At 32.9% G+C, this 21,481-nt stretch overlaps 1 protein-coding gene and 1 pseudogene across 1 annotated transcript; one reads left to right on the top strand and one right to left on the bottom strand.

Annotated features, from left to right (window-relative positions):
* Positions 1-1,469: 1,469 nt before the first annotated feature.
* On the bottom strand, positions 1,470-11,816 carry LOC148620498 (uncharacterized). The gene is made up of 5 exons (XM_088581408.1): positions 11,660-11,816; positions 7,314-7,455; positions 5,114-5,262; positions 2,593-2,701; positions 1,470-1,931 (listed from the first exon to the last, which is right to left on the bottom strand). Exons 1-5 carry the CDS (start codon positions 11,718-11,720, stop codon positions 1,862-1,864), a joined length of 531 nt encoding a protein of 176 aa, XP_088437534.1. The 5' UTR covers positions 11,721-11,816; the 3' UTR covers positions 1,470-1,861.
* A 7,896-nt stretch (positions 11,817-19,712) lies between these two features.
* LOC148620497 (uncharacterized) lies at positions 19,713-21,481 on the top strand (annotated as a pseudogene).

The raw sequence follows: 21,481 nt of genomic DNA, 5'->3' as shown, positions 1-21,481 counted from the left end.
GGATTAAAACCATAATTAATTGAATAATCAAAATTACAACTTTCTATTCTGTTGAATGATATTTAATGTATATTTGAACTTGTGAATAAAAATATTTCAAGGAAGTAAAACAAAATTTTATTAGGTTTTGTTTGTATAAATATTGTTTTCAATTAGTGACTGTTGACACAATATTTTTTTAACTTTCAAAGAGACATTCCATGTAGAAACCGGACAGTTCCTATGGTATGGGTAAAACATAGTAAATTTTTACCACACTAAATTCATAATTTCGTAGATATTGTTATATCATAGTATAAATATATTTTTAAATCACCAATAGATCGCTCAGAGAATGACTTTAAAGTTCCAAAACAAACAACCAGATTTTGTACAAAAATAAAGAGTTTTCTCCCGTTTCCTATGAATTTATTTGTAATGTATTTCTCTTTAACCGCTGCAGTTGATTATAAACCAGCGTACAACTTTGAGAAAAGATGTCTTTGTGATATGCAGTGGGTGAAATTTTGTTCTAATTTGCCTCCCAACGCCTGGTTTTTACATAAACTCCCTAATCTAAAAAACAAATTGTTTGCATAGGCTGAATAAATCAATGATTTCCTCATGGTTTTCACCTTGTAGTTATTCTGACTTGCCTTTGATAGTGTGGGTATCTTGTTTCGCAATGTTTGGTATTTTAACGACGTATATCCCTTAATATGCCTTGCTGATATTGCTATGTGTTTAGAGTTAGTTTATGTTGTTGAATAAAGATCGATTAAACAAACGAATGTGTAGTCATCGTTCATCAAATTTCCGACATTTTATCAACATCTGAATTAAAAGGATCATTCAAACCTATCTTCTAAAGTTCGCATGCTTGAAAAAAATTACCATCAAACGAACAGTTTTGTCTTAAACAAAATACATCGTACGAAAAAGAGGAATACTGCATATGAAGACTAGGTACTGTAATACCTTACGGGTGAAATTACAACATCAAAAGTAAAGGAAACCTTTCAAGCCAATATAGCAATAAAATAAATGTGGTGTATTTATTGACAAATATCGACGACGGATAAGGAATATTGGCCACCACCACTATATATCACCTTAGATGCTAGATGTCTCCATAAATGGTCATAGTTTTCTTTTCCTCTTTCGTCTCCCCTGACTTGACTTTTTAAGAGCAACTCGACTGGTGTATCTTGAAAAGCAGACGACGATTACCCTACCGGTACACCTAATCCACGATCGTAGTTTTTGGTGAATTCGATTTCTCATTTACTGTTGTTACTATGTATGCATTATTATGGTTATTATAAGTTCTATGTTGTGTTTATCATGTCTGGTCTTTGTTCCTGGATTATATTTTTTTATTTACGATAAAACCGTGGTTTGTTTAATTATTCTTTCAAAATTAGGTAGGCTAACGGTAAAAATGAAGAATAACCCGACGACAGAAAAGAGCAGAAAGCACAACAAACACGCAAACGTAATTTTTTATTACTTAACATGTTTTATGCTCGTCAAAAATATTTTTTTAAATCAAAGCATTCATTATAACCATATAACCATTTGAAGGCAATATAGTTTCAAAATCTAACTTAGCAGGTACAACACATTTCTTTATACAAACACACTGTTTTCATGTAAGAGGATCCACAAGAGTACATGTGTATACAAATAAACATTTCCTGCATCGCCAGCGGCTCCGGTCTAGAGCAATCATATAGCTACCCGACTAACAATGTTGTTCAACTTCTGCACGTAGTTAAACTATGTTAAACACAAAATGCTGACACAACTGTAACATCACTGCATTTAAAGTTATCAATAACAAAAACTTCTGTTTTATACTAACAAATAAGAAGTAAAACAATTACTCCTCGCCAAAGCCGTCAAAACCTTCATTAAATTCAGAAACAGCTAGGTTTGAACTAGTACCAACCCTACAAAAAGTAAGAAAGAAAAAGGTATTTTGTATTATTACAAAAGGACTTTATCTTATTATTACATGTTTTAACCCACTAGTGTTTCTTTAAAAACATTTAAAAGTTCCCGCCATAAAAAAGTAAACAAGAAGATCGCAATATATACACTGTGCACTTATTTCTTAGTAGGTGATAAATGAAAGAATAAAAACGTATATGGTGAAATGCAATACAAGCATCACCGCATAAACTAAATTAAAATAGTTACTTCCTCCAGATATCTAAAAAAAAGTCGTCAACAAGCGGAAACAAGCCTTGAAGCAAGCTCTGAAATGGTCCAATAACAACGGTTAAAAATGTCAGTGTCCATCTTAGAATCCTGCTGTTATTGTTGCATTTTCTAACGTTCTTTGTAACATAGACAAACGAGAACAGGTTATCAGATTCTAGACAAATATATTCAGTTCGTTGCGTACAAAGTATTTTATGAAGAAAAGGAAAAATGTATGTATATAAATACATGAAAAAGAGATACAAAAAATCAATGCTATTGTATATTAAGTTAACAAAAACACTTTAATAAAAAAAATAATTAAAAACCAAAATTGTTGCTTTCATGATCGAATCAAAATATTTGAAATACTTTATAAAAATTAATTAATTGTTAAAAATAACATACATTTTGACTATATCTTTTAACATCGTATCTTTCTTTTTCTGTTGTGGGGCGACTACTGGTGCAGCCACATGATTGTTATATGCATATGGATTTCCACCCCATGGCGCACCTAAGGAATAAATACATCGTACATGTGAAGGTAGTTTAAATAAATAATGAAAGTAACTTTGATATCAACAATGGAAATGATAAAAAATCTTTAATTTTGTATTTACTTCAAAATCAGTCTGGTATAACTCATGTGGATTACAGATTACTTGTGCTGGAGCAATAAAACATGATTTTCCACAACGATATCAACTTAACTTAGGTGCTAACAGTGTCCTATGAAACAACACACTTCCACCCGTCATTGATGGAGGTCTCCATTTTCATGGTTTTCTCCTACACGGTTAACATCAGTCAATACCCTACCGGTGCACCTGGTTCATGTTCTTAGTTAATAGTTACTCAAATTACTTTTGTTGCTTTTTACGTATTATTCTGATTATGGTTTGTTCGTTTTCCTGTGTGTCAGTGTTCCCTGCATGGTCTTTGCCCCTGGATTGTACTCTTTAAATTCCGTTTGAATCTTTGTTCTCTTAATGAGTCTTTCAATATTCAGGTTAAAAGATCCATTAACTAAATATTTAGATTGTCAGAGACAATTTAAAACTAATCAACGAATGGCCAATTGTATATGTTGTATTCTGATGTTAAATTAGTTTTTTTCTTTTATCATTTACTACATCATGTACATGTACCTACTCGCGCTGGTCTTATTATTAACATTTCATTGCAAATACAAGTACATGTCATTCATCGGTAATTTGGTTCATTATACACTTTCAGATTTAAGAAGGTAGACCTATGGTAAGGGACACAACTCTTGAAATTAGTGATATGCTTGTATCATATTCAAATCACAAAAGCAAATCAAGCTTTCATTTGAATCAATCCATGTTTCTTTGATGCTTTTTATGAGATTTATGTAAATTGAAGTATACAAACGTTCTAATCATTATTAAGAGTTGTATCCTTTACCCTGGGTCTACCTCCTTTAGCAAATATACATCAATTTGACTTCGTAGAAGATCACTACATCGGTTTAGAAGAATCGTATATTTAAAGATGCACCAATGTAGATTAGACATCACAGAAAAAGTACTGTAATAACCACAAGGAAGGCATTCCGTGTTCTTTTAATGTCTTTTTATATTTGATTAACATCAAATTGCTTTCATTTTCCATTATCATACGCTTCAAGTTGTTTCATTTAGGTTATAATTTGGGAAAGGTTTCATTTGATAAAAGTTCAAAATGAAAGTAATGGGATTTATAGGATGTAGTTATTTGGGCTATTTTTGTTGAAATCTAGCAATTTTGTGCGTTTAAGGATGAATGTTTACCTTTCAAAAGATGCAAGTTATTTGCAGCTTCAGTAGAATCGTCATACTTTTGCTATTTTTTCCGCTATCTTTAAAATATTTCATTGACTATTTTCATTTTGTCAGCACGCCGGTATAACCGGAAGTTTTTATTCTTGGACATATTTATTATCTCTATTTTATTAAGAAACAGACATGTTTCGCATTTTAGTTAAAGTTTAAAAGTTTTCAATTATTTATCTGATAGTTTCAATCTGTAAAGTCAATTCACTTTTACTATTTTTAAAGAACTACGTTTACAATCAGCGTTCGTGTCTTTAGCCTCCTTAGCGACATTGTGATGAGGTCACGCATAAGTAATTAGTTATCTTTATTCCGTTTTATGCTAGAATATATTTACTCCTTTTTGAGTATTTTGAGATGCCGACCAGGTATGAATATTTCTGCCGACATCCGAGAGTATATAAGGCGGGAAGTTGAAGCATCATGTCATATCACATCAGTCAATACACTTGTCAACTTTAAGACCTGAGCTTACTGGATACAAGAAATTTAAGAAAATAGGTACATAGCCGTTATAATGATCGGAAATGGATCTTTAACTGACTAAAAGTCGTAAATTAGCAATTCAAAATAAAAATACAAGCTACAATAACTATGTGCTGTCGCGTATAAGCAGTGCACATATTCTAGGCACTGTAACTAATTTTAGATACCTCTACCATACAAACAACAATGGCGACTATTTACTTTCAATTTGATTTTTATAAGATCTACATTAAGATCCTAAAAAATCAAGCAGTCGTAAAATAAGAAAGTTTTTAATTTAAATTTGTTTCCTGACATTATATATAAAAATCGTTTGATAGGATGCGATACCCCACCACACCGACGCTCCCCACCTTATACTCTATAGTTATATATATATGGAGAATTCGGAAGGCCATCATCATCTTTTGTAACTTACAGAATTACATATGTACTTGTATGAATACAAATGAACTTCATTTAGTATAATATTGAAGCAGCATATCTTATCATTATTATAAAAAAAACGAGGAGCCCTGACCAATTAACTTATGGGGGACCATTCGCCGTCTATGACAATACAAACTAGATAGTGCATCCCCTTTTTACGGTGTTGTAATACTCACCCATCGCTGGATTTTGAGGGAAAGGACTAATTACTTGACCTGCAGTCTCTGAACCTTTGTTACATCGTTTAACACAGTAATACACAGCCACGATAATACCAATTAGAATTAGACCACTAATTCCAATCCCAACATATCCACCTGTAGATCTGCAAAAAAAATTCCTGAATATATTCAAACAAACATCAACTACTTTCTTATATTTTATTATACAGTTAGTTCTTTCACTCGTCTTTGCATTTGTTATAGTCTCTTTTTTGTAAATCAACGCAACTGACTGACAGCACTTTCGGAAAAAATAGCACATGCTTACTTAACTTTTCAGTCACACGATTACATCCTGTTGTTCATTTCCTGAATTCTTATGATTGCGTACCAATTTCATGAATTTACGGCAAAATTTCAAAGAATCAAAGCAGAAGAGATCGCAAATACAAATACAATATGTGAAAACTGAAGACAAAATGATCTACATACATAATGACGAAAACAGACAGAATAAAGGCAAGTACATGTAAAACAAAAACAATTAAATAATGACAAGCACAACAAAACCTAAAATATTATAAATATATTCTATGACAAAAAAATCTGGAAAAATCGGGTGCAAGCGGCAACAGTCCAATTTCATATCAGTAAAATACAGCAAGCGTCAACTTTGTTTGAAAACAATCTTTCTACGGACCTTTATTTCTTTTTGCTTCTGATTGCAGCTACACATGAATGATTGTATGACCATGCACAGTCAATTGTACAATAAATTATGTCTATTCAAGAGCCCTTTTTTTCACTTCAGTCAAATTTTGACCATATACACGCCTAAATTGCTCATTAAAAAGAACATCTGTTTTTTACTAAATATTAAATAGCGCTGTTGTAGTTTTAAAATATCAAAGCAAACCTAGTCCTGCACTTACGTAAAAAAGAATATGCCTACTAAAATGTTTTGGATAGACATTCTTTGTCAATTTTATGGTATCACCCGTGTTTTTTAAGAAGATTTATTTAGTCTTCATTAAAAATGAATAATTTTATCACTACGAATTCTTAGTAGGAAAGAAAAATGCAAATTAAATTCATCATTTTAGTAAAAATTGATATGATCAGTAAATATTTTAATTTAAAAAGATTTTTATTCCGCCATCTTTGGATGTATGTTACTTCAATAACGTACATCAGTTCAAGACAAGTGAATTTAGTTTATTTACGATTTTCGTAGGTATTCGTTCCAATATAAAAAAAAAACAAACAAAAATATGTAATTTTGCCAGACAAATCATAACCTATATAGCATAATAACAGCAAGAACGATTTCCTTTAAGATGTACAGGTAATTAAAAACAATAGATTATGTCTATTCCAGCGGCGCCCATTTTGTTTAATTCATTCAGATTTGACCATCTCAAAGACTAAGATTGCTCGTTAAAAAGATCATTTGTTTCTAAATAAACACAAAAAATCACTGCTGTACAAAGTATTAAAACAACAAAGCAAATCTAATGTTAACTGTGTTTTGAATGTACATGTGTAATCAAACATTTTCTGTATTGGAGTCGAAAAAATATGCTTACAAAATGTGTGTAGTTTGCATTTGTTGTTAATTCTAAAGCAAGATGTGTTGAGGAACTCAGTTTTTGTCCGACATGATACACAAATCGATGATATAGTTGAAATTTTACTAACTCTGACATCTATGGCATTACCACCTGCACAAAGTGTGGGTACTAGACCACTTGGCCAGCGGGGCTATACAAAAATAATGTAGCACACAATAGCTCATCTAGGTATTGAAATGAGCTACATGATAACTACATAACACATAAACGAGCTGTCCCGTACATGATAACTACATAACATATAAACGAGCTGTCCCGTACTTCATGTACCACACATCGTAGATTAGTCCTACGAGGAGGAATGATCCTGCCGGCGAAAACTACATTTTATCTAACATAGCTGGCCGAGTGGTCTAGGGCGCTGGACGTTGTGTAGGCGGTGTTGCCATAGATGTCACAGCGGTACGAGTTCGAGTTCCGCGGAGAACACAACAAAAATTTGCTCCGTAAATTTGAAAATTCTAACATCGTTCAGAATTTTTCATACACTGTATATATATATATATATATATTTCCATTCCACCAAGCATCAAATTGTATTGCTTAAATCTTTGACCTGTACTATAACATTCTCCACTACTTACACAGATGCCTTGTAAGTGTTATAATAAATAGAGCAGCAGGGGCTGTAAGAATCGGTCCTACAACAACCATTCGAACAATATTTATTCTTATAAGTGAGATATCCCACCTTCTGTTCGCAAATGTAGGCGGCTGATACGAAGTCTGAAAGAAAAAAAAATAAATACAAATAAGAGTAAAACAAAGTAATAGAAAAATCAAGGGAATAATATCGTATCATTAAAAACAGCATAAAGGATACAAAAGCATTTAGGAGTAAATTGGTGATAATCAAAAGAATATATCCAAAGGATAGGACTTTTCATTGAAAACAGAAATACATTACAAAAAGCACAAGTGAAATGTACAAAGAAGCGTAAGTCAATGAACAAACCGGACTACATTAAAACACCGGAGCATATATCAGGTACATGATTGATTATTGGGGTTTAACGCCCAAGCAGTAATATTTCAGCTATATTCAGGCAATTGACCAGGTACATAATACAGTATAGTAAACTCCATATGTTTTTTTCCCAATTAAATGTCACGTCCGGAGTAGGCAAAGGAGAAAGGGAAAACTACGACATGGTGAACGAACCGGTTCTCATTTTGTAGATTTGTGAAAAAAAAGATACAGCTATTTTACCATGGAAAAGTAAAAGCGTGGGGATATGTAAACATAATAACTAACCAAATAATAATCTAGAAATAAAAGGCAACACTCAAGCAACATATATAACAGTAAAACTGAACTCACCGAACATATAATATGAGGGAAACGACAATTCTATATTTGTAGAATGTAAGATCAGAACTAAGAATGACTTAAAAATATTCTGTTTGAAGTGACGATATTTATTGACTCGAAATTAGACGATTGCGAATGTACAGAGGCGCTGATTTGATTTTAAATACGTCGATGCATAATATTTCATATTTATTTATTTTTTAAATAATAGTTTAGAAATTATTTGCTGTTACGAAATTTATTAAGTTTTCCTAGAAGAAAGTCCACACAGAATGAGACTTTGCTAATAGCAACATAACGGTGCACTATAAACAAAGTGTAGCAGACTGTCCACGACAGGTAAATTAATTGTGTTTTAACAAACTAATTTGAGAAAACTCATTGTGCTCCATCCATTATAAGGAAAATATCATATTGAGAAATCGGAAAGAAATGTAATATAATGCATAAATTGGCAAAAAAGTCTAGTATGAATCGGCTTAATTGAATTGACCACTACATTCCTGATTTATTACTTTCATTTCAATTGAAAATATTGGGTAAAACTAGGTGTTATGTCTAACCTTCGGCTTCCAAAGTGACCATAATTGATCCAGTGTTGTGTATAATAAAGTCAAAATTTGTAAAAGAGTAAATTCAATCCAGTGTAAGACTAAACGGCTGTTGTGGTAAACTACATATCTATTATAATTTCAGTCATCACGAAAACTAGGGATATGTACAGAACATGTAAATATAGCTCTTTGATAACAATTTTCATGTTTCGACGCAATCTCAGATCTGATTTATGAACCAAGGAAGTAATTTTATTTCTCATTAAACTTGTAAAATGGTTAGAATTACATTTTTTTTTAGTAAAAAGAGTGCATGTCACTTGTAAATGATGGGAGTTGTTGCAGTATGTATTCTCTGAAGGATGCATTGTGCGCATATCATTCAATGAGGATAAATGTTTTCGGCGGTAGTGTACAGCCCATGGAAGCGTTAAGAGTATTCATGCAAACCAAGATTCTTGTGGAAATCACAAGAACGTAATGTAAGAACAAAGACCAGACATGGAAAACAGATATACACAATAAAGAAATAAGATAATCAAAATAATACGTGCAAAGCAACAAAAGTAAATGAGCAACTCGGGATCCACCAAAACTTATCTGCTGATAAAAAGTCAAGTAGTGATGACTTCAATCTTGTAGCAACATAACCCTGTTTCAAAAGCCTAATTGTAAAAAGTCTAACGTGCTATTCGTCCCATTATGTGATATGGTAGGAAAAGATTGGGATCGGATGAGGATTTAGAATGAAGGAATAGAGACGTCGGTTAATAAGCATTTAGTTATTTATTCATGATAAGCAATGGATATTTTGAATGGCGGAATGCGTAATCGTAATGTGAATGGGGGTTTTGAATTGAGAAATACGAGAATCGATTAAAAAAGTTCATTTGGTTTAAAATTGTATTTAACTTATATAAAAATAGATGTTGACACGCTGAAGCATTTAATGACATGAATTACAGTTGAAAATGATAATTCTATGATAAAAATGCAGTGGGGATTTAACCACACATTCTAAATCCTAAATTAAAAATCGCTGTGACAAAAAGGAAGTATAGGAGTTTGATTATGATGTGAATTGTCAGCCTTATTTTACTGTTTTACAGCTGCACAGAAACATTTTTGTTTGGGGGGGATGCATTGCAATGATAAAAAAACTAAACACTTATTACAGTAAATTATAGCAAGATAATCTTGTTGGCAGGACGTATGAAATTCTGTTTGTCTCTTGCAGATAGCTGGAGTGTTTTTCTTCTACATTTGATTAGTCAGTGCTTGTCAGTTGGTGAAAGTTAGGACAGTCTCAGTTTCTCATTATTACAAAATACCCTTACTCAATTTTTCGCTTCGTTAACTGACTTTGTATGAATAATAACAATTATAAAATTCAATTAAAAGAAAAACCAAATTTGTGTTTAAAAAGTTCAGAAAATAAAACAAAGAACAACTGGCATATACGACTATTTCAAGATATTTACATAATCTGGATTAAACGCTATCTCATTTTTCTGTATTCATTCAAGACATGGTTAAAGGAAACAGATTTGAATACATCTGTTTTATTGACGTTTATACAAATCTTGTATAATCAAATAATAAAATATATAAAATATCAGTACAGCGAAAAATTAAACATTCCTAGGTTTTAAGGATAAAAGTTAATACATTGTATCAAATACGACGCGCATCACCGCGTACAAGGCGTAGCTAACCATTGTCACTGATGATAAAGCGGAAATACGATACAAAACATATATTATCAGTAACCTATTTTTGAGAACAAAAACAAATTTAAATGGTACACAGCTTCTTTCAAATAGCAAATTTTATGAAATTGCAAGATGTTTGTCGTTGCTGCATTCCACATCTCTAATTATGCATCAGTGTACTGCACACATATTATCTGTTTATGGTTGACCAATTATGTTACTCTGCTTATAGTTAGTTATTACACAGAATTATGTATTGAGAAGATTTCAATGAACTTAAAATGAATAAAAATAAATTTAATTGTTAAGCATTATGTTAATGTACAAATGCAACTAATTTTATTTGAGTATAGCAGTGAAGACTTTCTCCCGTTCTAGAAGCCTAATTGTAAGAAGTCTAACGCAATACAAAAAGTTTGCCTAGTTACGCCAAGCTCTGGCATAACGCATGAGTTGTGATATGAAAACTCCATACGCAGTTGCTGAAGGGATGTTGCTGCATATGAAAGGAAAGTTGACAAATCTGAATGAAAACTCATCAAGGTTGTCGTAAAGTTTGGTTAATAAGTTTCCTTAACACCGATCGCTATGTGTAGGTCTAGATATGACCCTGACTTCATATAAAATATAAAATAAGAGAAAACATATGGAAATATTATCAAGGGAACCAAGATTCCAACGGAAATAAAAAAAAAATGTAATACAAGCCCAAATACCAGACATTGAAAACAGACAATTACGACAAAGAAAATAAAGTAACTAAAATAATACAAACAAAGTAACAACATTAATGAGCAACTCAGACCCCACTAAAATCTGGTGCCCCGGTAGTTTAAGTGCCTCTGCTTTTTTAACACCACCGAGTTACTCATAAAAAGTCATGTCCGGGGTAAACATGAAAGCATGTTAGCTGCTGCGCAGGTTTATAAACGTGTTAATTATTTCTATAAACCATAGACATCGTTACGTATACAGTGTGTTAAAAGTCTTGTCTACAATTCCTTCAGAATAAAAACTAATAAATAAGGAATGCAATTACTGATTAACTTCAAAATATGGGCGTGTAATTTTTACCAAACTGCATACAAAAAATATAAAATATTAGTGTTAGATCAGAAATGCAAAAGATGGGTATGCTGTACACATATTTCAAAGAATGACATCCATATGACGTATCAAAACTAAGTATAAAGGGAGTTTGAGATAATGAAAAACAAACTGCGTATATATATATCTTCGTTTCGATGATTATTCCAAATTTTGTCATAGCTTCCTCAGATCAAATACTAATCAGACATGTTACTGTATTCCGTCAATGAAAAATAAATGAAGAATTAAAAGAAAACACTTACCAATTAATAACAAACACAAAGATGAAACAAAGAAGCAAAAATTGATACTCATGTTGAACATTTCTCTGTCCTATGTAAAGCATTCAAGGTTGAATTGCAGAGATAAACGCAGTTTTACTTCAGTTCCCCTGAATTATGACGATAAGTGTAACCTATAGGTGTGTTCTTCATCTGAAATTATATAAGGTCATGAAAACGATACCTTTTATGTCAAATTCTTTATATAGTTAATCTTAAGTAAAGAGGTAGGTTCGGCTTAAGTAAAGGTCGGCCACTGAAATTCAACTTTGTCAAATGTATGCAGGTATAGCTTAACATTAGTAAAAGGTGAACAATTTAATTTGACAGCAAAACCATTTTGTTTTTTGCTGTATGTTAATGTTTACAAAATGCTGGAATTTTTCATTGACAACATATTTGTCCAGTATGGCGGACCTGCTTTTCACCAAACGATCGGCATTCATATGGGAACAAATTGTGTTGCTTTACTTGCTGATCTTTTCTTCACTCTTATGAGGCTGACTTTATAGCTGATCTGATCCAAAAGAAAGAATATCGTTTGGCTAGATCCTTTAATCTCAGTTTCCGCTATATAATTAACGTATTACCTTTAAACAATCCTAATTTCGGGGATTTGATACTTTCCATCTACCCAAAAGAACTTGAGATAAAGGATACTACAGACACTGTGAAGTCAGCCTTATTTTTTGACCTACACTTAGAAATCAATGGTAAAGGAAAACTATTGACCAAACTTTACGACAAACCTAAAGACCTTTCATTCAAAATTGTCAACTTTCCTTTCATCTGTGGCAACATCCCTTCAGCACCTGTGTATTGAGTGTTCATATCACAACTCATACGTTATACCATAGTTTGCCGAAAGTAAGCAGACTTTTTGTATCGCGCTAGAACTTTAACAAATAGGCTTTTGGAACAAGGTTATGTTGCTACAAGATTGAAGTTATCACTACAAAAGTTTTATGGTCGTTATCATGATCTCGTGGATCGTTATGGAGTATCCATCAGCACCATGAGAATTGATTTATTCAACGGGTCACAGTTTTCCTTCCCTCGTTTGTCTACCCAGGACTTGACTTTTTATGAGCAACTCGGCGGGTGTTTCTAGAAAAGCAGAGGACGCTTACCCTACCGGTGCACCTGGTCCATGCTCCCAGTTTATAGTGGAGTCCGAGTTGCTCATTTACTTTTGTTACTTTGTATGTATGATTTTAGTTACTTTATGTTCTTTGTTGTGTATGTCTGTTTTCCATGTCTGGTCTTTGTCCATGGATTACATTCTTTTGATTACCGCTATAACCTTGGTTCCCTTGATTACTCTCTTTTCAAACTAAACAATCAAACCAAATCAAATAACTGTATTGCGATTAAACATATGATATACATAAGTAGTGACTATGACAAAACATTTGGGCGTAAAAAAGAATGAATATTAAACATGTGGTGATAATACAATTGTCCTCATGTCCTCGAATGACGGCTTTAAAAGAAGTTTATAACTCAAAATCTTCAACAACAAAAAGAAAAAAAAAACACTCCTATTTATTAGACATTCTTTTTTCCACTGTTGTATTATACGAACATCTAGGGAAATAGGTGTATTTTATTTTAAGCAAAGACTCTCTCGAATTGTGTTGTTCACAAGTAATATAAATCTAAGCTTCATCTTTAATTTTAGAATTCGAAATTTCAATAGTTGCTATCCGCCTCAGTGGTATGGCACTTTCAATGATGGATTCTACTTTCATTTTACACTAAAGCCCGTTCGTAAAGTGTTCATTTTGAAAAAAAAAAGGGCAAGCAATAAATGCATTGTACAGTACGCTAAATAGAGAGGTCCATAGAGACACCCAAGAATACTCAAAAACATTATAGAATAGTCATGATAATTATAGAAAACATATTTTCTATTGAGACGGGATATTTTTTAAAGAAAATATATTAGAGTAGGTAAATACGGAATTAATAATATCATTTGAAAGGACTTGCAGCCGTAACATATGCATGCAAAAATCTTAAGAATGTATAAATCATATAATTATGCCAATATCGTATGGGAAAATAAGAGAATTGTTTTTTTCAAAATCGTCCTAATGGATGGCCTTTTAAAAAGCTAATCTTGTTGTAATATATAAGAAAAAGTTTGAACCCCTTCGAAAGATCAACTCCCAATTAAGGATATCTGGGTCCTGCCGCCGTTGACGCCCTTTTCACGTGCACAATGTATGTTTAATTCTATGCGGACGAATACTTGTAGAATTATCGGAAGTAACTGTGAATTAGGTTTTAGTACATTAAAGGAATAATGAGTTTTATTGACTTAAGTTCGAATATTAGCCTAAATATGATTAAAACTGCCAATACAATACAAAATAAAAAAGTGCACCAATACGGGATCTAGTCGTCCAATTCGGGATTAAGCCGTTCCCGTACAATATGTCATACTGGACTGGTTAAAGTCCATATTGGCCTAGTGTATTGGACTAGTTAGTCAATAAAGGTATAATTGCGTAAGGTTTTTCATGTAGGGCTAAGTTATTTGTCCTCGGCTAGAAATATAGGAATTCGTCTACGCTTCAGTCTAATATGGCTAGTCTCGGACCAATAACTAAGCCAATATGGGAAACCTTACGCAGTAATACTATTGTATAAATTTGGTATGAAATAAAAAAAATGAGTGTAAATTAAATCGATGGTCATTCCATTCACTTATTCCCTCCCAATCTAAGTGGGCGTTTGGCCCGGCACATCTTCCCTAGGATCCTCGCAAAATACTTCGAACTCCACACTATATACTAGCAAAAGAAAAAAAGAGCATATATGGTAAACGCAACAAACGCACCAGCTTATTACCAAAATACAGAACAGTCGCTAGTTAATATTTTCAGAGATCAAAGATAAAAATCAAATAAGGGAATTTTTTGCCAGATATCTGCTTTTTCGGTAATCTCTTTCCCAAATGTCTTGCAACTCATCATATTAACCCCCCCCCCCGAACCTGAAACTCCGAATCCGCCCTTTAGAATCCGTAATATTTCTGTGCTCAACTTTAAGAAAAGTCACATATGTAAAAATAAGTTTTCTTAAATAAAAGCCATTTACCATACACTGCTTAAGGGATAAACAATATGTCACATATGTCACAGCAGTAATATTAAAGAAATGTATTTAGGGATGATTCCAGGATATTCGATTTTTTTTTTTTGGAGGGGGGGCGCACAGTTAACAATTTGTTAGGTTAATTTTTGAAATTATCTTCTAGAGTGGGTGAAATGTAAGTATCTTTTATGGTAAAATTAGCGAGAGATCGAAGTTTCAACTTAAAACCGCCTTAATCTACCCCTGACAACCCATACTTTGCAAATTTTAGCGGGGGGATGGGGGCGCACGCCCACTTAGCCCCCGCCTGAATCCGCCTCTGGTATCTCTAGCTAAATGATGGGACTTATTGTATGATTTAACTAAATGATATACTCACGTATATATATATATATATGAATGTTAAACGGAATTCACCCGCAAGTTTTGGACTACTGTGGCCTTTTCTTTGGGTACAATTATCAACTATAAAGAACTAGGAATTTCTTTAACTTTTTAAATTGTTAATTTTCCAAACAAAAATGTTTACATTCAACTATACTTGAATACACATAACACAAATTATCCAGCAGACGATCAACAACACTCCCAAAACCTCTCCTCCGATCCCGAAGCCGTACCCAATTTCAAGGTAGTAATAATTTATTCAATCCCAGAAACCAGACAGAGAAAATAGGAATATAACACTATTTATTCCCCGTATACTACTGGTATGCAAGTCCACTTGTATTCAAGCTACAAGAGAACATAATGCATACGTCCCTGGATATACGTGTGCATTATCGAATAGTCCAGATAGCTCTGATCTTGCTACCCCCGTATACATTCTTTTTTTTTATTTTAAGTATATATACCACGCTATAATAGTGTAATAAGGGGATGATGAATTGGGAGGGAGGGGGAGTCCTGGCTATTAACTGCTCATTTTTTAGTAAATTGTGCACGTAATTAGTAAAATTTCCCATAAGAGCGGAACCCTTCGATCTACATTTACATGTATACATTACAGACTATTTATACCGCACGCACTTCATTTGCCATTTTCGATTATTCAACCTTGTCGAAACCGATAACTCAATAAAAGGTTATGAATATGTGAGTCCCTCGGTTTTTACGCTCAAAGGACAAATTGCTTATTGTTCATAAAAATTAAAACTAAAACGTGCTAGATCCGTCAAGGATAGTCAAGACCGTAAAAACTCCCAATCATCATCAATCGTTGTGGTCACTCTTCACGTTGACGTACTCCCAAACAGTTAACTTGAGGAAACGCTTTCGGACCAACGTGGGGTCTGGGAGTAAGACAGAGAGTCAATACAGCAGCCCAGTCGCTATTAGGACATACTCCTACTGAGGTCGTCGGTTGGGTATCCCGAAGGCTCGGTTCCGCTACCTTCAACTACTAACTTAATCTCCGTAAGGGGCGGTCATGCGAGATCCGTAAGGCGGTAAAAAACTCCAATTATCAACATTCGTTGTGGTTAAAGTGATGCCTTGTAGTTTTGATATAGGGGACAGAGAATTATAGAATGTTCCGTTTTTAAAAAAAATTGATATTTCACATGATGTGAAACAAAACCTGTAATTTTACTCTCGGACTTTCTCCTGTTAAAAATTTAAAATTCATTTGAAAATTGCTACATTGTATAAAATGTAGAAAATTTGTATACTAAAAAGGATAATCAATTGGTCATTAAATTATGAACTAAAATATACTGATCTAATATATAGTTTCACAAAGTTTCAAAACTAAATGAAAACCTGAGTAACAACTGCCTATTTTGCAATATTGAGTAAATTTTCAATGGTTAATTTTTTACATTTTGCTCGGCTCCAAATTTTAATTTCATATAATGATAAAAAAATCAGCCGCAGAACAATGCTTAATGAATAAAAGCCTGAATGCATCATATAGTGCATTATAATCATTTTTACTGTCTACTAGGATTGGAGGTAGGAGTATTTCAAAATTAACTAAAATCATTCGAATGCTAAATCTAGAATCGGAATTGTGAAAAAATTTGTGTAACTTATTAGACGGGTCAAGGAGTAAAATATAGATTACTATAAAAATGAATAAAAGAAATATCAGTCAGTACAATTATGTAAATATGTAAATTACAAATAAACCTGACACAGTGTAAAAATTTGATGGTGTGTTCATAAGTATTCTAGATGCCTTGATATACAAACGTTCATGATATAAAGGAACACAGCGCCCTATCAATTTGACAAAATTTCTCAAATTTGATAACTATGAATAAATGAAATTAAAAAAATATTTATTCTACTCCATCACCTATATCTGTCGTAAATTTGATGGTACTCCGACGAATTCGTAATGTTTATTTTAAACTGATGTTGTGTAAAGTTTTTTCCCTATTTCAATGTGGTTTTACATATGGATCTAATGCTAGTTCTGAATGCCGTCCGACTTGACGTGCGTGGTGAAAGTATTATCAAACTCCCAAGAAATGTAAATACACAGCAATTTATGCAGCTTTACAAGATATTCCGACTACTGCTGTTTAATTACGTAATATTCACATCCAAATATCATTTAATATATTTTACTATAATTATTTTACTTATTTCAAAAAGGAAAGATTTACGTAGTGAACATTGACCTGCTAAGATTTAACGAAAGTACAATTGAAATGAAGCTTTTTTTATTTTGTTATTTGAATCTCCAAATGCGGCCCAATTGATGTTAATGAGATCACAGTACCAAGCCAGGTTATCCAAATATTCTGGTATGCTCAAAATAAACTGAGCAATCACAGAGTTTCTTGTAAATAAATTAAAGTATTGACAAATGGAATATTGAATTGATGCTGAAGCACAGTATTTGATGAAAAATAAGACTATCAGGCAGAAAAAATGTTTACATCGCTATATTAATTAGACCAACTGTTCTAATTTCTGTAGCACAAGAAAGAGTATATCTCCGACAGAGGCATGTCAAAGATTTCACTATCTTTTGTTTCTGCTCCTCTCCCTAGCATGTAGTATTTTGAGGTCAAATTGGATTGAAACCATAATCAATTGAATAATCAAAATTACAACTTTCTATTCTGTTGAATGATATTTAATGTATATTTGAACTTGTGAATACAAATATTTCAAGGAAATAAAACTAAATTTTATTAGGTTTTGTTTGTATAAGTATCGTTTTCAATTAGTGACTGCTGACACAATAATCATGAAATCCCAGAGTTTTTTTTAACTTTCAAAGAGACATTCCATGTAGAAACCGGACAGTTCCTATGGTATGGGTACAATATTGCAAATTTTCACCACACTAAATTCATAATTCCGTAGAAATTGTTATATCATAGTATAAATATATTTTTAAACCACCAATAGATCGCTCAGAGAATGACTTTAAAGTTCGGAAACAAACAACCAGATTTTGCACAAAAATAAAGAGTTTTGTCCCGTTTCCTATGAATTTATTTGTAATGTATTTCTCTTTAACCGTTGCAGTTGATTATAAACCAGCGTACAATTTTGAGAAAAGGTGCTATGCAGTGAAATTTTGTTCTAATTTGCCACCCAACGCCTGGTTTTTGCATGAACTCCCTAATCTAATAACAAATTGTTTGCATAGGCTGAATAAATCATTGATTTCCTCATCGTTTGCACCTTGTAGCTCTTCTGACTTGCCTTTGATAGTGCGGGTATCTTGTTTCGCAATGTTTGGTATAACTACGTATATACCTTAATAAGACTTGCTGATATTGGTATGTGGTTAGGGTTAGTATATGTCGGTGAAACACAAGATCTATTAAACAAACGAATTTGTAGTCGTTATCCTAGACGGTTAATATCCGTCAATACCCTACCGGTGCACTTGGTCCGTGTTCTTAGTTAATAGTTACTCATTTACTTTTGTTGATTTGTACGTATTATTTGATTATGGTTTGTTCGTTATCCTGTGTGTCAGTGTTCCCTGCAAGGTCTTTGTCCCTGGATTGTACTCTTTAAATTCCGTTTGAATCTTTGTTCCCTTAATGAGTCTTTCAATAATTAGATTAAAAGGTCCATTAACTAAATATTTAAGTTTAGATTGTCAGAGACAATTTAAAACTAATCAACGAACGGCCAATTGTATATATTGTATTCTGATGTTAAATAAGTTTTTTTCTTTTATCATTTACTACATCTTCTATATATACCTACACGCGCTGGTCTTACTATTAACATTTCATTGCAAATACAAGTACATGACCTTCATCGGTGTTTTGGTTTATTGCCACTTACAAGTTTAAGAAAGTAGACTTATGGTAAGGGACACAACTCTTGAAATTAGTGATATGTTTGTATCATATTCAAATCACCAAAGCCTATCAAGCTCTTATTTGAATCAGAATGAAATTGATCCATGTTTCTGTGATGCTTACATGAGATTGATGGAAATTGCTGAATACAAACGTTCTAATTATTATCAAGAGTTATATATATATCAATTTGACTTGTAGAAGATAACTACACCGGTTTAGAAGAATCGTAAATTTAAAGATGCACAAATGCAGACAGAAAAAGTACAAACTAGATGGCGCACCCCTTTTTCACGGTGTTGTATTACTAACCCATCGCTGGATTTTGAGGGACAGGACTAATTATTTGACCTGCAGTCTCTGAACCTTTGTTACATCGTTTAACACAGAAATACACAGCCACGATAATACCTATCAAAAGTAGACCACTCACTCCAATCCCAACATATCCACCTGTAGATCTGTATAAGTTCTCACCTTTCGTAGTATAGGGAGAAATTATTGTATTAACGGTCCGAGACCTTGCGTAGTGATATTTATCACGTGAGCGGGAATTTTTTTTCCGGTTGGTCACTTTCTAGCCCAAGTCAGTGAGGGCAAGACACAAGATGGACACCACGATTAAGGAAGCCATTAAAAGTTAACATACACATATTATTGATGTTATCCAGAACGGATACAGAATACCGTTCAAAACAGAACCGGATTCGATTGTTTTAAAGAATAACAAATCTTCTTTAGATAATCCAGAATTTGTAAAATCTGAGATTATGACATTAATAAAGAAAAGATGTATTACTGAAGTAATAGAAAAAAAGTTGTTGTGAATCCACTCACTATGGCCTACAATAAAAAACAAGCCTAGATTAGTATTAGACTGCAGACATATAAATCCACATCTATTTAGATTAAGACACAAATATGAAGATACGAAAATTGCAAGAGATTTATTTAAATGATTTCCTTTTCAGTCATGACTTAAAATCTGCTTATCATTATATTGAAATTATTGATATTCACAGAACATTTCATGGGTTTTCGTTTGAATTTGGCACAAAAACTAGATATTTTGTTTTCAATGTCTTACCATTTGGCATCGCTACAGCAGGGTATATATTTTCAAAAGTATTGAGGTAGGTAGTTAAACACATGAGATCAGAAGGAAAACGTATAGTCATGTTTCTAGACGACGGTATAGGAGGTGATGACAATTTTGATAGTTGCTATAAAACTAGCACTGATGTCAATAATGAATTACAAGAATTGGGCTTTCTAATAGCTCATGAAAAATGTCATTGGTTTCCAAATAGTAAAGTTGAAAACAGCATAAGAAAGTTATGCAAAGAAATTACAGTTTTATGGCAGATTATAATTTAGTGCTAGATTTTTAGCTAGCATAGTTGGTCAGTTAATTTCAATGCAAATTGTCATTGGCGACAAAGCCAGATTTTACATAAGATATTTGTATGACTGTATTATGGGTAGAGCAGGTTGGGATGCTCAAGTAAAAATCTCACAGTCAGCATTGACAGAAATTATGTTTTGGGATAACTCAGTTAGAAAGATAAAGGAATCGGGTGTAGATATCAGTAAAGTAGATTTAAATTTTGTGTCTGACTTTGACATGTTTTGATGCCTCAAATGTAGGCTTTGCGGGATTTTTTCAGTGCCAGGAAGTATGTGATTACTTCGTAGGTCAGGTAACAGGTAATTGGACTAGAGATGAAAAATCAGAAAGCTCAACATGGCGCAAATTAGAATGAGGACAGTTTTGCGTACTAACGCAAATGTTCTAGAAAGTAAGAAAATAAACGTAAATACAGACAATATGAATGTTCCCCATATACTTAAGGTGGGTAGCAGAAAATCCAAATTACAAAGCGTAGCTACAGATATACACAACTTATGTCTCAATAGGGATATGAATCTTAATTTGAATTGTGTTCCCAGGTCAGAAAACAAAGAAGCTGATGCAATGAGCAGACAATCAGACTGTGATGATTGGTCAATTCATAGAGAAATTTTTGTATATCTTAACAAGAAATGGGAACCGTACAGTATCGATAGATTTGCTACAGATTATAACACACAATGTAAGAGATTTAATTCCAAGTATTGGTGCCCTGACACGGAGGCAATAGATACATTCACACAAGATTGGACTAACGAAATAAACTTGCTTGTTCCACCCCCTCACTTGATTGTTTCGTCTTTACAAAAGCTGAACAAGACCAGGCACAATGTACATTAATTATTCCAGAATGGAAATCTGCTCCTTTTTGGCCTCTCATTTACACACAAAAAAGGAATAGCTCACTTTATAAAAGATATGAAATATCTGAGAGAAAACAAAGTTGTAGTAGAGGGAGCAGGGACAAACGGGATTTTTGGCAAACGTAAACTTCAATATGATAGCTTTTAG

This window comes from Perna viridis, chromosome 4, assembly GCF_037379345.1.
Source record: "Perna viridis isolate PV_CMFRI_1.1 ecotype Kerala chromosome 4, ASM3737934v1, whole genome shotgun sequence".
Lineage (NCBI taxonomy): Eukaryota > Metazoa > Mollusca > Bivalvia > Mytilida > Mytilidae > Perna > Perna viridis.
Note: the sequence above shows the minus strand (reverse complement) of the source record. Positions and strands in the feature narration are given on the sequence as shown.